General features: G+C 36.9%; 1 protein-coding gene across 21 annotated transcripts in view; it reads right to left on the reverse strand.

Moving 5' to 3' along the window:
- Nucleotides 1–752: 752 nt before the first annotated feature.
- The window catches only part of CACNA1D (calcium voltage-gated channel subunit alpha1 D), a 188,172-nt gene continuing 174,971 nt past the window's right edge, over nucleotides 753–13,953 (reverse strand). For 18 of the 21 annotated variants that reach the window (XM_035337847.1, XM_035337846.1, XM_035337862.1 and 15 more), the window contains 7 exons: nucleotides 12,382–12,749; nucleotides 12,046–12,072; nucleotides 11,053–11,202; nucleotides 9,137–9,300; nucleotides 5,491–5,612; nucleotides 3,727–4,047; nucleotides 753–2,953 (listed from right to left, as the gene is read on the reverse strand). In XM_035337847.1, the coding sequence (XP_035193738.1) occupies nucleotides 2,660–2,953; nucleotides 3,727–4,047; nucleotides 5,491–5,612; nucleotides 9,137–9,300; nucleotides 11,053–11,202; nucleotides 12,046–12,072; nucleotides 12,382–12,749 (1,446 nt within the window). In that variant the 3' untranslated portion in view covers nucleotides 753–2,659. Of the gene's footprint in view, nucleotides 2,954–3,726; nucleotides 4,048–5,490; nucleotides 5,613–9,136; nucleotides 9,301–11,052; nucleotides 11,203–12,045; nucleotides 12,160–12,381; nucleotides 12,750–13,953 lie in introns of those variants that run through there. The other 3 variants (XM_035337848.1, XM_035337858.1, XM_035337861.1) reach the window with 2 other exon arrangements.

A 13,953-nucleotide genomic window follows, 5' to 3' on the forward strand; every position in this document is an offset into this window, starting at 1 on the left:
AAAAAACACAAAAAAACTGCTGACTGAGATGTTGGCTAGAGGGACCACTGCAGATGTTTAAGGCGGATTCTTCTACCTGGTGCTGCTGCAAGGCAGTGGTTGGAAGCCCTGCTGCTGAGGGAAAGGACTTAATTGATTAGAGTAACAAAAATACTGAAGGTTGAAGATGCTAGCTGTGAACATCACTCCCAAAGGAGACAGGTAAACCCTTTCTATGTACATCATACATTTTTGTGGAATGAGGGGAACAAGTATATTTTAAGTCAGAGGTGACTGATTGGCTGTGTTAATAAGACAATCATCTGACACAACTGTGCCTTTGGGGAAAGCATGAATTGTGTATGGTGTACCATTTTAATGGCAAATAATAGCTTTTATTCAACACCTGTGCTTTTGAGATTTTCATTTAAAGCTATTCACTGTATCTTAGTGTCTTTTGGAATATAAAGTATTAGAATACACGGAATGATATAGACTGTTTCCAAAGATCTTCATCTAGAGGAGTATTAATCTCCTAGACAGTAGGGGAATAAGAGTACCCTTTTTCATAGTTACTCTAATCACTTTACTCCTTTCTGGTGAACAGCAATCATTCCTAAGACTTGCACACTATGATAGAGTAGATTGATTATTAAATTCCATGCATTCCCTCTCATTCTCCAAACAGTACAATCAGAATTTAACCTCTGGGGCTTCGTGGTGAAAAAACTGTTAGCAAAAGGAGTCCCAGGTATAATAAAATTATTACACAGTTTTATTTTGAACATTTCGCATTTGTTTTAATACAAAATGATGTAGGTCAAGAAATAATTTACAAACTTTTAAGTTCTTATTCTGGCATTTGAAATAAGAATGATTCCAAAGGAAGTCTGTAAGCTATTCATAGGAAATTGTCGTTATGTACAAAATGTTTATTGACATGATTTAAACATCACATTTGTAAAAATGTGAACTGGATTGCTATCTAGCATATGAACTACAGGTAAAACCTGATAAGATAACTTGTTAGAACAAGTCATTGTTATCCAGTGCTAACAAAATAGACAGTAGCTTTCAGTGTTTTTTGATTTTCCTCCAAGTTTGTATTAGCCTCAAAGTCATTTCAGGGTTTTACTGCATTGTGAACAATATCTAAGCCCTCTTATGATTGCATAAAAATACATTTTTGAAACATTACACATAAAACAGAAAGGTAGAGGCAATAAAGTAATATATTTTTTATATAATCAAGGTTTGTTTTTTTTTGGTTCTGTGAAGAATTATTTAATCATATCCCTTTTTTTTCTGAGCAGAGTAAGTAAGCAATACCGAAGTAAAGCATTTTCATTTACCTGTAAAACAGTTTCTGCCCTAGACACTTCCTATCAAAGTAGGTTATGTAGGTAATATACTTTGCCAAAATGAATTGTCCCATGAGCAGTAGTACCCTGGCATGAACTTGTCAATTTTTTAATGATTTTAATATTTTTGTAGCATGGGATTCATACAAAAATAAAATTACAGCTTATTTTTCAATCCAAAAAGTTAAAATAATTTCAAATCTTTTACCTTTCCAAGTATAAGACTGCAAATAGTCAACTGTGCATCCCCTGCACAGAGAGACTCATTTGACTCAATTATTTAAAAAAAAAAAAAAAATCTGTGTGTTGCCAAGTTCAAACTTGACAGTTTATCCCAAAAAAAGATTTACAATGAGAGGTGGCTCTATTTAAATATTTATGCTATAGATCTATATATTCCAAGTAAAAATACTTATATCTAGAATTCTGTGGAGAGTTACAATAATTAGGGTCCATAAATATTGCTGCAGTTCAATTACGGTACAATAATTACAAAATATAGAACATCTCTTTACAAATACAAATCAGTATATATTACAATTCATTTACAGTAATTTCTACTATATAATTGTTAGCAAACTATCTTATCTAATTCTACTTTAACCTGGTTGCAAGTGCATTAGTAAGAATGCAATTATTCCAGTATGTTTTGCCCTTAACGTGATAGTCATAAAACAGACTATCTGAATGATATTTTCCTATGTAAACTGGCGTTACATATGACAGAATATTCTTTATATAACTTCTTTTTCCAATGATCTGTAACAGGTAGAGCATGACAAACTGTATTTTAGAAGAGCATTACGAAAAGAAATCAGGAGGCAGGTTTGAAAACAATATTAGAATGGATATGCAATGAATAGCTGATATGCTATTGAGCACTGAGGTAATGACATGATTTGTTGTCATCACTCATCTCATTATTTCCCACGCAATTTTGTGCTGGACTTACACAGACATTTCATTGACAAAATCCTGCTCTACTATGAAGGACAGCAGCACAAGGCTGAAAGACAGGCAAGATATTACACCTCAGAATCCCACTCTAGCCCTCAAAAAACTGATTGTCAGAACCTGCTTGGTTGCAAAATAACCTTATTCCTACAGAGGAACTGAAGATTCTGTGGGAGGAGCTTGCCGTACCACAACTCCGATCACATTTCGGCAACCCGGAGATAATCTATTTATTAGTTATGGCTTCCTTGAGGTGTGACATCACTTGTACAAAACGTGATTGGTTATTAACTCCAACTAGTGCCTAGCATCTTTAAACTATGAGGCACTTTTTCTGTTATTAAAATCATTTTCCTTACTAAATACTATAAGCTTGTAATGCATATCATTTCATCAGCTAAGTCTTCTTCATATCGTCCTGGTTCTGGTTCTTCATCGCTGTAGCCAGGACCAAAGTCTTGAAGTTCATAATCTTGTCTGCTTAAAATGGGAAACATATCCCCATTGGTCCCATTGCTAATATTTCCATTGAGAAGATTACTTGCTGCACTTTCCATCTCATCAATAGTCATGTCACACGCATCAGCAATCTCGTGTTTTGTAGCTGAAACAAATTTAGGGTCTTTTGCATACCTTCCTAGGCCTTCAGATATAAGTACCTGGCAGATGGAGAGGAGAGAATGAAATATAAAGTGGAATTATAGAAGAACATTCAGATCATAAAAACGTTTTTCATTTGTGGAAAATACTAGAAACTACATGCTAAATCACATCAATGATCCAAGTGATAGATGGAAGCAAGAACAGTGACTATGATACTCAGAAATGCAATACATTATTTTAATTATCTTCAAATCTTTTTTTTTTCTTTTTTTTTCTTTTTTTTTTTTAATAATACAAAGGAATTCTTAGCATTCTTCAGTATACTACAACCCAAACCTTGTGGTCCTTATTCATCCTCTCCGCACCTAGTATATTGATTCATAGAGTTCTTGTTCTTTTATTTAGATTACTTTTAAAATAGTGATGTATTTATATAGAAAAAAATACAGAGAAAACTGGTCTATGTGTTATCCTTCCCCTATCAGCCCTTGTAGAAGGATACTTCACAACTAATCCTCATTGTCTAATAAACTTAAATTTAATTTTAAATCCTGTCCTTGAAGTGTTTCCAATTTTCCTTCCACTTATTTCTTGCAGTTTGAATTCCAGCTCCCTGACACTGATGTTAAGATTTGGATTTACCTGAAATCCTTTACAACATGACAACTGAGAAGAAGTTCCCCTGTCTTTACCTAAAAATTGTTTCATTTGAAAGTGAAAATACCACATTTTCAGGGAGATCATATGAACTGAGCCATGTGCTTGTTAAAGTTAACATAAAAACTGAGCAGACACAGTTGACTACTTCAGAGGTTTCTGCAATACTTACCGCTTCTACCAAACTGTCTGCGCTCCTCTGTTTGTCACTATGTTTATACCTAAAGTCGTTAGGTACAGTTAAATTGGCTGGTGTAAATGTTCGGTAGGAAATATCTGGGTCATCTGTGTACCAGGAGCTCCTGTGCAAGGAAGGCAGGCTTCCGTTCATATGCTCTGTAGATTCAGCCCTGTCAACTTGGATGAGAGGTGTGTAATACGGAGTGCAGTCCCTGTTGGGAGGGGTTGCAGGAGGGGTTGCCCAGGAACGTGTTGAACGACTTGGTGAATGTTTATGAGCTTTACTGGAATCCAGACCTGCAACAGCCATGACCTGGTGTGGGGAAGAATTTTAAAACTTAGAGATTTCAAATGCTCAGTCATACCCATTTCTGATTTTAGCAAACAAGCTGTTCGAGAAGCAGCTATGCAAAGTTAGCATTTTCTGATGTTTAAGAGTCACGTAAAAGAGGAACAGAAATGTAATTAGTAGATAGAAGATTTTTTTTTTTTTTTTCCTGTTATAACTGGTTTAAGCACATTGCTTTCCTCAGCCTCTGAGGAAGAGTGACCTATTCACCTGGCATCATTTAGAATTGTTTAAAATCTTTTCTTACTGGTACAAGTCCTCTCTGCCTGGTGATGAAGCAGGGAATAGGAGACTTGTGCCACAGAAACATTTTGTTTGGTCATATGAAACCAAATGATTCCATTGAAGTAATTAAAAACATCAAAAAATGAATGACTACATGCCACAAGATCTAGTTTAGATCAAGTAAGTAGATGTAAATACAATATAATAGGAAGCAATAATTTGATTCACACAAATCAGATTCAGCTCCAGACACAGAACATGAACTAATTTATATTCACCATATATTGCCTATGCTTGGTAAAACGTCTTTTAATTATCCCAAAGCACCTTTATATTTCACAGCAACATCCTCATGCATTGTAATGACCATCTAGTGCTATATATCTCTATTACATGACATACTGGGAGCTGCAAGATTGTCTTTACCAATTCAAATTCATTGTCCTATTTTCATTGGAACAACACCAGTTTTTATGCAGCACCAAATGAAACAGTGCACTTTGACTCAGAGATAAACCATTAAGATAAGCTTTTGTTTTACTAAATCCTTACGCAGGTAGAAAATACTGCAGTCACTGAGGTTTGCACACAAAGTACTGACTTGCAGATTTTCCTGTTTCCCCTGACTCAGTAGATCAGTGGAAGATTTTCAGGAACTCACCCAGGTGACAAAGTGAAATGCAGGCTGCTTAAGAATCGCAGTAATAGCAGCTTGCAGCTACTGAGCATTTTCCAAGGATCCTGGATGCTATCTCTAGGCTGTACAAATTATCTTTTTCTCAGGGCCACATGAGAGCTGGGTAATGAGCTGCAGAAAATGTATAGGTTGTACTTGCAAACTCTTGCAAATGCAGCTGAGTAACTCCATGTGCAAAGATCAATCAATGGTTGCCACGTTACTCAGCCCTGGGCAAAACTAGGGTTTGCCAGCTGCTTGTTCCACTTAAAGAATCACGGGGCAAACTACCCACTTTCAATGTTTTGTAGAAGGCAGATGTTAGAGAAGCCTTGCATCTAGCAACTACCAGAAAGAACATGGTACACATGTGGCCTGGAAGTAGTGCATAGGCAAACTGCAAAATCCACTAGTGCTGTTTCAAGCAACAATGACAGTCAGAGGTACAATATGGAAGCTAAAAAGATGGGATTAATTATTAATTAAAAAAAAAAAAATGGATTTACCTGCTGCTGCATTAAGTGAAGTGGTAAAGCTGTGCGATGGTGGAAATTTGGAGAGAGTGGTATGTCATCTTGACTACTTTGTCGGCGGAGGCATTCAAAGTTAAAAGAAGATCGTCTATTTGCTACAGGGAAACCGTAATTCGTTAGGAAAATAAAATACTTTCTTTTCCTCCAGGTTTATTATTTCCAGAATTTCAGTGTGGGCCAACTAGCACACAAATAAAAAGATATTCTTCCAGTGAGAAATAAAGGCTGCTAGCAGAAGTAAGCAACTGGTAATAAATATAGGATAGATTCAGCACATGGGCAAACATGGTCCTAGGCAGAAACATGAGCAGCCTAACGTGACGCAATTTGAAGCAGCTCTGTTGACAAAGCAAGCATTGTGTAATGCAGCAAATTGATTCAGACAATTCAGAGTTTTGCTGTAAAATTCTGTGAATAGTTAAAAAGAGTTTATTCCTTCTTCCCCATAAACTCTTAATTCTAATGAGCCGGATTTCCCCAAGAAAATACCAAATCCCTAGTTCCCTGGAAGAAGTGTGCAATATGAAAAGCCACGTGCAAGTCCAAGTCAACTAAACGTTATTGATTCCTGATATTTGTTGTGTTACCTAAAACAATGATAAGCCATGCTCTCTGCTGTTACGAAGAACATTTACTGCTCATGTAAAAGAAAAAAAGAAAAAAAAAAAAAGAAAAAAAAATCTAAACTAGATCTAGATGTTTGGCTCATGAGGAATTGTTTCATCTGGTCTTGGAGAAAGCCTGTGGAATGATGGGTAGCACATGGTGACATTCCTCTGTAGTAGTTTCAGTGTAAAGAAAACCTGGATGCTGAACAGCAGCTGGGATCCAGCTATGTCCTCATTGGAAAACTGGAAAAAGCCTGACAGCACAAAGGAATGATACAAAATTTTGCTCTCTTGAAACTAACGGAAAGTTGTATCTTTCTTCCAACACCAGGAATGTTGTTAAGAGACTTGAAGAGTTAATTGCCATAAACTCTACATTCATCATAGTTATCACCAGCCCCTTAATGCTGGGTAGCAATGACCAAGGTTCCCTAAAGAGCCACAAGATGAAACCAGTCTCCTCCAAAGGCGATTCAGTTTACTTTTAATACAAACTCTGCATCTGGTTTCATTAACTCTAGCAAATCATATATACCGGAACATCAACCTGAACCTTAGCTCCTGATCCTAACAAGTGCTAAATGTCCCAATTCTGAAATGAATAATAAATAAAATAAAATAAATAAACAAAACAAAACAAAATAAATAAAGCTCCCTTGTCCAAAACAGGACATTTTGCAGATACTTCTCTCCAGAAGACAGACAGAAAGAACATGAGAATTAGTTCTCAGTGCACTTCTGGAAGTTACTCAGATAATACAGTGATGCGTTTGCTATAAAAACCTCTAGAAGGCCTGACAGAGCTCCATTTAAAAACTACAGTACTCAGCCAAGATAATGGATGTTACATGAACTTGGGTTGAATTCAGATGCTAGTAGAAAAACTTCAGCGCACAGTGCAATGTTGCCAGTACTTTTTTAACGCTTTAAGTGAGAACATGAGGGCTTCCTCCCAAATCAAAGAGCACATAAACTAACTACAAATAATAGCCTTGAACTTCTTCTAAAATCTGCTGTGATACTGAGTCTTAAAATTTCTCATCTGTGCTCCCGAACATTAAAAAAACAGTTATGACATGAGGCCTGACTGTGCTCTTGTGCCATTATACTGGTGTAAGTCAAAGGGCTTTTCTGAAGCTCTTCCTGTACCACCCTTATGCAACTTAGATCAAAAGTAGGTCCTCTTATCCTAGGATATCAAATACCCTCTTATCTAGTACATTTATCTAGTTTCTTGCATGTAAGAAAGAACACCCTGCTTAGTTTGCCCTATCGATGAACTTCCTCTAAAGACATCTGTTGTATGCTCTCATCAGAACTTCATCAGCAAAGTTAAATGGAGCCAAAAGGCTGCAGTCACAGGAAGCCTTCAGCCCTTCCAACACTTCCACAGGAAGACCCCAGAGGATTTTTACAAGAAGGCTGTTACCATACATACAGTTTATGGAATGGGTATCTGAAGCATCCATCTCTCTGGCTTAAAATTCCTCTGCTATCAGAGCAGCTTGTAGAAAGATGTACAGAAATCTCCTTTCACAGCCTCCCCTTTGTCTGAAATCTTTCCCTGCTGCTGCTGGAGGAAAGCCAGCAGCTTTCTGTACCCTGACACTCAGCTGAGCTGAGCTATTTACCCTTTGTAGAGTGAGGCTCAGGCCTTGTGCTTTTTTCCATCTGCACCACTTAGGGTCAGAAAGTCACAGGCTTATCCTGAGAAGCTGCATGCCCTACATGTCCAGATGGCACTGTGTATATGGTCAGAGCACTCAGGGCTGTGTGTAACAGAGCTGGCAGTGCTGACCATGCTATACCTGAGTACCCTTAGGGACACGGGGGTGGCATGGAGCTGAGTTTTGTTTCTCATGCGCCCACCCCTCCACACCAACCCTCATTACTTTAACACTCGAAGGGAGTTTAGTTTGCACTTCACAACCCAAAGTGCTTCCTCCCTGTGAAGTGTCAGAAGGCCAAACTCCAAAACCTTTGCATCTGCACCTAATTCTACCAGAGGATTAGCATTGCTAACCTCCGTAGTATGACCTGGAACATACAAAACCAAAATTAGAGGATAAGAAGCCTGAAAGGTCTTGGTAATGCAGACAGAGAAACACTGTGCTTGAGAGTAAGGGAAACCAAGTGAAGGATCTGAGAACTAAAAGAAAAGACAGCTAAAGAAATGAGTAAAAAACATATGTTGGCTAAAATAATTCAATCTATGCACTGAAACGTTTTCCCATTCAGGAGCAGCACAGAATTTTAAGATACGTTCTACAGATGACAGAGTGAATTTCCAATGTAAATCTCAGATAAGATGCTTAGTCCAGGATAATGCTGTTATTTTTCACAGGAACTTGAGATACACACTAAAAACCTAAAGGCATTCCAAAGTTCTTTGGGCAGAAAACCAAAACAAAAGCTATCAAAAAAAAAAACACAACCCCACACCATTAAGTTCTCTCTTGGTTCTGTTTTCCCTGAAAACTGCTGTATTTCAGTCTAGTGTTTACTAAAGCAGCAGGAGGTAAAGATGTAAATGGAAGTGGTCCCAGTGCCAGTAAGCAGCATATCTGCCAAGAGACGGGGACGTGCCAGCAGGTCCGGAGATGTTCCAGAGGGATAATGGCAGCACAGCACATCTGTGGGTCTGGATAAAGGGGGCACAGACTGAATCCCTCTGATCAAAGTTTCAGAGAAAACTACTGCTGCACTCTACCTTGCTGTTTCTTCATTTACCAATTCAACTTAAAACTAACATTTAAATCAATTATTTTCATATTACTGCATGAGTGAGGCAAGAGATATTAAAAAGGCTGACTTGTGTGCTAGGAGCTGTAGGCTGAGCAATGTCTCAGGATGGATAGGTTCTTCTGCTGTACACAGTAATCTGCTAGCAACATTAATCGAGAAATGTTGTTTGAAATCCAAGATACAAAGAAGCATTTTGAAACTGGAAGACGTCTTAATGAATTTAAATAATTCTGGATTTGCAAACAAATTGTTCTTAATGCACTTACGTGTCGGTGTTGGAGGTAGCAGCCGTCTCCTAGGAGATCTTTTTGTTTCATAACAGGTCTGTGAATCGTCTTCCTCAAAAAACCCATGTGGGTGATGGTAACCTTTTGGTCTATCAAAATCTGAGTCATGGCAGTGATGTCTACAGTGGTAATCATATATATGCCTGAGTTAAAGTACAATAAAATAAATGTTATTTCAGAATTTCTGTAAGTTGATCTATTTAGGTGTTTTCTAGAAGACAACCAAACAAAACCAAGTATAACTACATGACTCAGTTTTAAAACCCACGTTCTGCATACAAACTGATTTTGAGATAGTGAGCATAAACTTTTCTATCAGTATAATTACTTAATAAATTCTCAGATTATTTTTTTATCAAAGTATATTTTCAATGAAGTTATTTTTACCATTACAAGCAAAAATGTACCTTGCTTAAAAAACAAAACCAATATTCTGTTCTGCTCCTGCCAGTCTCTTTTGTGAAGCCTAGCTATGGAACACAGAAAACCAGAGAATGGAATTCTGCCTTTTACACTTGGATACTTGTCAAAAATCAAATCCTTTAAGGTTATTATTTGGCTGTAATTATCATAAAAAAATGAGTGGCCTGAGAATTCTGTATAACTTAGTTTTTATGCAAATCTTAGCTTCTATGCAATCCAACAAGATGCACATGAGTGTGCCAATCTTGTCAAAATTCAGATGGCAAAAAAGATAGGAGAGGAGGAGGAGAATAAAGCATGTCTGGCACTTGTGTGTATTCATTTACAGCTATAAGATAAAAGGCAATAAATTCCACTACTACGTTTGAGCAGTTGTTAAATTTACTCATCAGAGGGAAGCAGAGCTATTGTAAGGAAGAACACCACAATCTACTGAAGATCTTTTAAGTCCAAATGAAAAGTTAGGACCCGACATTGCTGAAGCTATGTCACAGCAGCAATACTCAAGCCAAAGTAACTTAGGAACCACTCTTCCAAAGTTAGGAAATCCTATCCCAGTCCACTTCCAAAGACTGTGTGAAACAAAGCTGCCGTGAAAAGCTTCGATTTATCAAAATTAAATTAAGGCTTTAGTTTATTTTTTTTTTTCCTTAAATTTAAAATTAATTAAATGCAAAGATCAGAGGAGTTAAATACAAACAATCAGGTAACAGTTGTTAAACACAACTGGACCTTGAAGAAAACAAACTAACCCTATGTGACAGAAATACCACAATTAGCTAGGCTACTATTCTGAGTTTCGGCCAGAGAAAACACAAACGAGTGAGAAAACCGAGAGGAACTGGGTTACAAAACAAGAACTGTGCAGTTACAGCAAGGAGCCTCTGGTCAGTACAAATCTGCACATCGTTCAGTAATACAAATGTGTAACAAATGCCAATATGCTGACTGAAGTGCAATCTATGACATTTCCATAAAACATATGAACAAACCATAAAAACTATCCATTTCGATCACCTAAAGGCTAGGAAAACATGACAATGATTGTATCAGGGAGACAGAAAATGGTGTTGAGAGGAACATTATTAATAAAGTGGTAATAATGAAAATTTTCAAAAGGAAGATATCCAATTCATCAGTTAAGCTTATACTACAAGAAGAAAAACATTTCTAAAAGTTCTTTATCTGACCTTAACCCTTAATTCCACTGTAATTGAAATTTTGTTTATAAACAAAAGGCTTCTTTGGTTATGCACTACATATACATATATAGAACTTCTGCTGAATCCAGCACTTGATGCCAAACACAAAGGTTTGGAGAACCTACACTATTTCTATTCACCATTTGACTTAACAGCAGTTGTGGAGTATTAACTTCATTAGAAAATTTTCACTGTAAGTACTCTTAGTGGAGCATATATAGATACATACATATGTTCCTGAAATCTTTTCTGTTTAACAAATATCCTCACCTGCTTCCTGACAACATGCTGTCTTCCTCATAATATTCTTCTCCACTAAAATATTCCTGTTCTCCCAAATAATGATCATCATTGCAATAGTCTCGAACTTCATGTTCTTCACGGCAAATAGTAGGTCGACGTCCATCACCAGAGTCAGACCTGTAAGCAGCATCAAATACTTAGACTGATTACAGTTTAGACATAGCTCTTTGAAGGTACATTCAATAAAAAAACAATTAACTCAGGCAGAATGTGACTTTATAGTAAATTCTGTAGAACTACAGTTCAGAATAGAAGCAGTTTACCTGTTTTTTCATGACCTTCCTTTATTTGTTTACGGTACAAATATGAAAAGAATTAACATGGGGATGTTCTGTGAAGTTGAACACATTTAAGACATTTTTACAAAATATAAATTCAGAGTGCTTGGCAGAAAAACAGCCTCTCTCAAATCTCAGAAGGTTGCCACATAGCTAAAATATTAAGGAGCATTCACTGAGGTCTTCCAAGAAAAATGTGTGTCCAAATCTAGACAATAAGAACTACCACTGAGCGTACATTTAGCAATGCACTTCAAATAACACACTACATCTAATTTTAAAATCTTGTCTTAGAAAATATTCAGATACAAGGCCAGGATACTTTTTGGGCTTAGGATACACAAATGGGATCATGCATAGAAGTATTTACAAAAGCTAACATAATTTTTTTCCAGTTTATTCAAGTCAGTCTTAAAGAAGGACTACCACCAGGTGTGATCTTTTGTTTGCTGAAAACTGCGCAAACCTGTGCAGACTTTAGGAGGGTTTGAATAGTTTTGAACTATAAGAGAAATTTACCCTTTTAGAATAAACAGTGGAAAATCTGACAGCATTCTTCACGTTAATTTACCAGCATATGCATTGCCATGCAGTTAGTCTGGAGAACTATACTGCTTCTTAAAATGAACAAAAAAAACACTACTTTGTCCTTTTCAATTATATCAGAACAAAAGAAACTCACCTAATGTATGTTTCGTAGTAGCGGGTTCTATCCAGGTAAGCCATGAAATTATGGAGAAAGATACTTTAAAATCAGGTAGTTTTGAGAAATTCATTGGTGATTACATTGTCTATACTGTAACGAATAATTTCATTTTAAAGAAAATGACTATTTTCAAATCTTATTAAAGTTATATCATTTTCCCACATATCAAAGCTATAGCTTAAATTTTGTACATTAATAGGGAACTGAAATGAAGCTAAATATATAAATTAGTTTAATGCAGCACAATTTTTCTTATAGTAGATTTAAACATATACATTAATTTAAAAACAAATATTATTTTTGTAAGTTTACCTTCTACTGCTTGGCCTTCTATGCTTCTCATGATCAGCTCTGGAATATGAATGGTAACCATTTTCAGATCTATGCTCATGATTTCCAAAATTTGTGTGTTTTCCATGGACAACTTTGGACACGTTGGCATTATTGAGATTGGCATTTGTTGAGTTTGGAACTTGCTTTCCTACTGAGTTGTGGTTATGATGATTGTGGTATATAGAATTTCCTGTCTGAGGATATGGATTTTTCTCAGTATCACTTGCAGATGGAATTGAAGGCCGTTGAACATGTAAGGGACGGTGCGTGGTGTTGATCTGTTGAAATGAATCTCGTCTGTCACTGCTAATGTGGTTTATGTGGTTGCCAAAGAGGGCACCATTCCTCTGTTTTAGGGGAAGAGAAAGAAAAAATAACATCAGATACCTTAGCAAAACACGTTTCTGACAGCAATGACTTACTTCTCTCCTACATGCATACGAAGTACCAAATAAACTGTGATTTTTCTTTCTAATTTATGATGCTTCAGATGGGATCTGCTGAAGTGATAGAGATGTGATTGTGATAATGACAATATTTGTATTTCAGAGTCAAATCAGTGAACATTATTCTTTTTCCATACAACTAAATGTGACATTCAGCTTCCTCTGTGTTTTGTTACACAAGAGAAACCTAGATTCCCATACACGCACCAAAATTCCTCAGAAAGGGACAGGTCTGTGTAATTTCTGAGAACACTTTGGTGGAAGTCTCCCCTATTTCCTCAGAGCATCAGTTTGCAACTGGTGTCACTCAGACAGGATGGAGTGCCATGCAACAGTTTGCAAGCATATCTCCAGTGTATAGCATTAAGCTTCAGTGGTTCCATTCTTTCTTCTTGCAGAGGTGTAAGAAAGAGCAGTAACTCTTTATCAGTCCTGAGAGTGAAATGGATGATGAGAAAGTGGTAAATTATGACTATAACATGCAGCTCTCTTGTACATCTAACCCAGATTATGTAGCCTCCCTGTCTAGCCAGGGGTGCGTCTTGGATGACAGCAGTCTGTCTTGAAGCTCAATCTAGAGAAGACAGGAGGAAATGATGGTTGGCAGAGAAACGCATCTACTGATGGTCACTGCACCACTGTCTCCAGTACCACATCCTCCTTTTTTGTAAAGGAGGGCAGCAAGCTATGAGCTTCTGACAATTACTGCAGGAACACGCCTTTACATCTACTTCTTCTGAAACGTTGCAAAGAATTAAGTTTTCTTGCTAGCTGAAAAACAGTTTGGTGATTACAATACCAACTCTAGGTGCTCATCATTAGCCTGAATAGCTAAAGCATAAAAGAGGAAAACCAACCTTTTTCCCCAATTAATTCTTATTGATATCCCTCACAGGAAACTGGAACTGGCATTTGTGAGTTGACTTCTGTGCAATTCCAGGCATTCTTTAAAATATGCAGCTCTGCAGTTCTTGTGGTTTGGCTGCCTAGAAGTTCATCTCTTCTTCCTACCCACCACTACATATGTTAAGACATTTCCCATTTAAACCTTGCCACTATCTCAGTTTGAGATGTCTTCATAGGCACATGCAAGACTCACACATTT

Source organism: Oxyura jamaicensis, chromosome 12, assembly GCF_011077185.1.
Source record: "Oxyura jamaicensis isolate SHBP4307 breed ruddy duck chromosome 12, BPBGC_Ojam_1.0, whole genome shotgun sequence".
In the NCBI taxonomy this organism is placed as follows: domain Eukaryota; kingdom Metazoa; phylum Chordata; class Aves; order Anseriformes; family Anatidae; genus Oxyura; species Oxyura jamaicensis.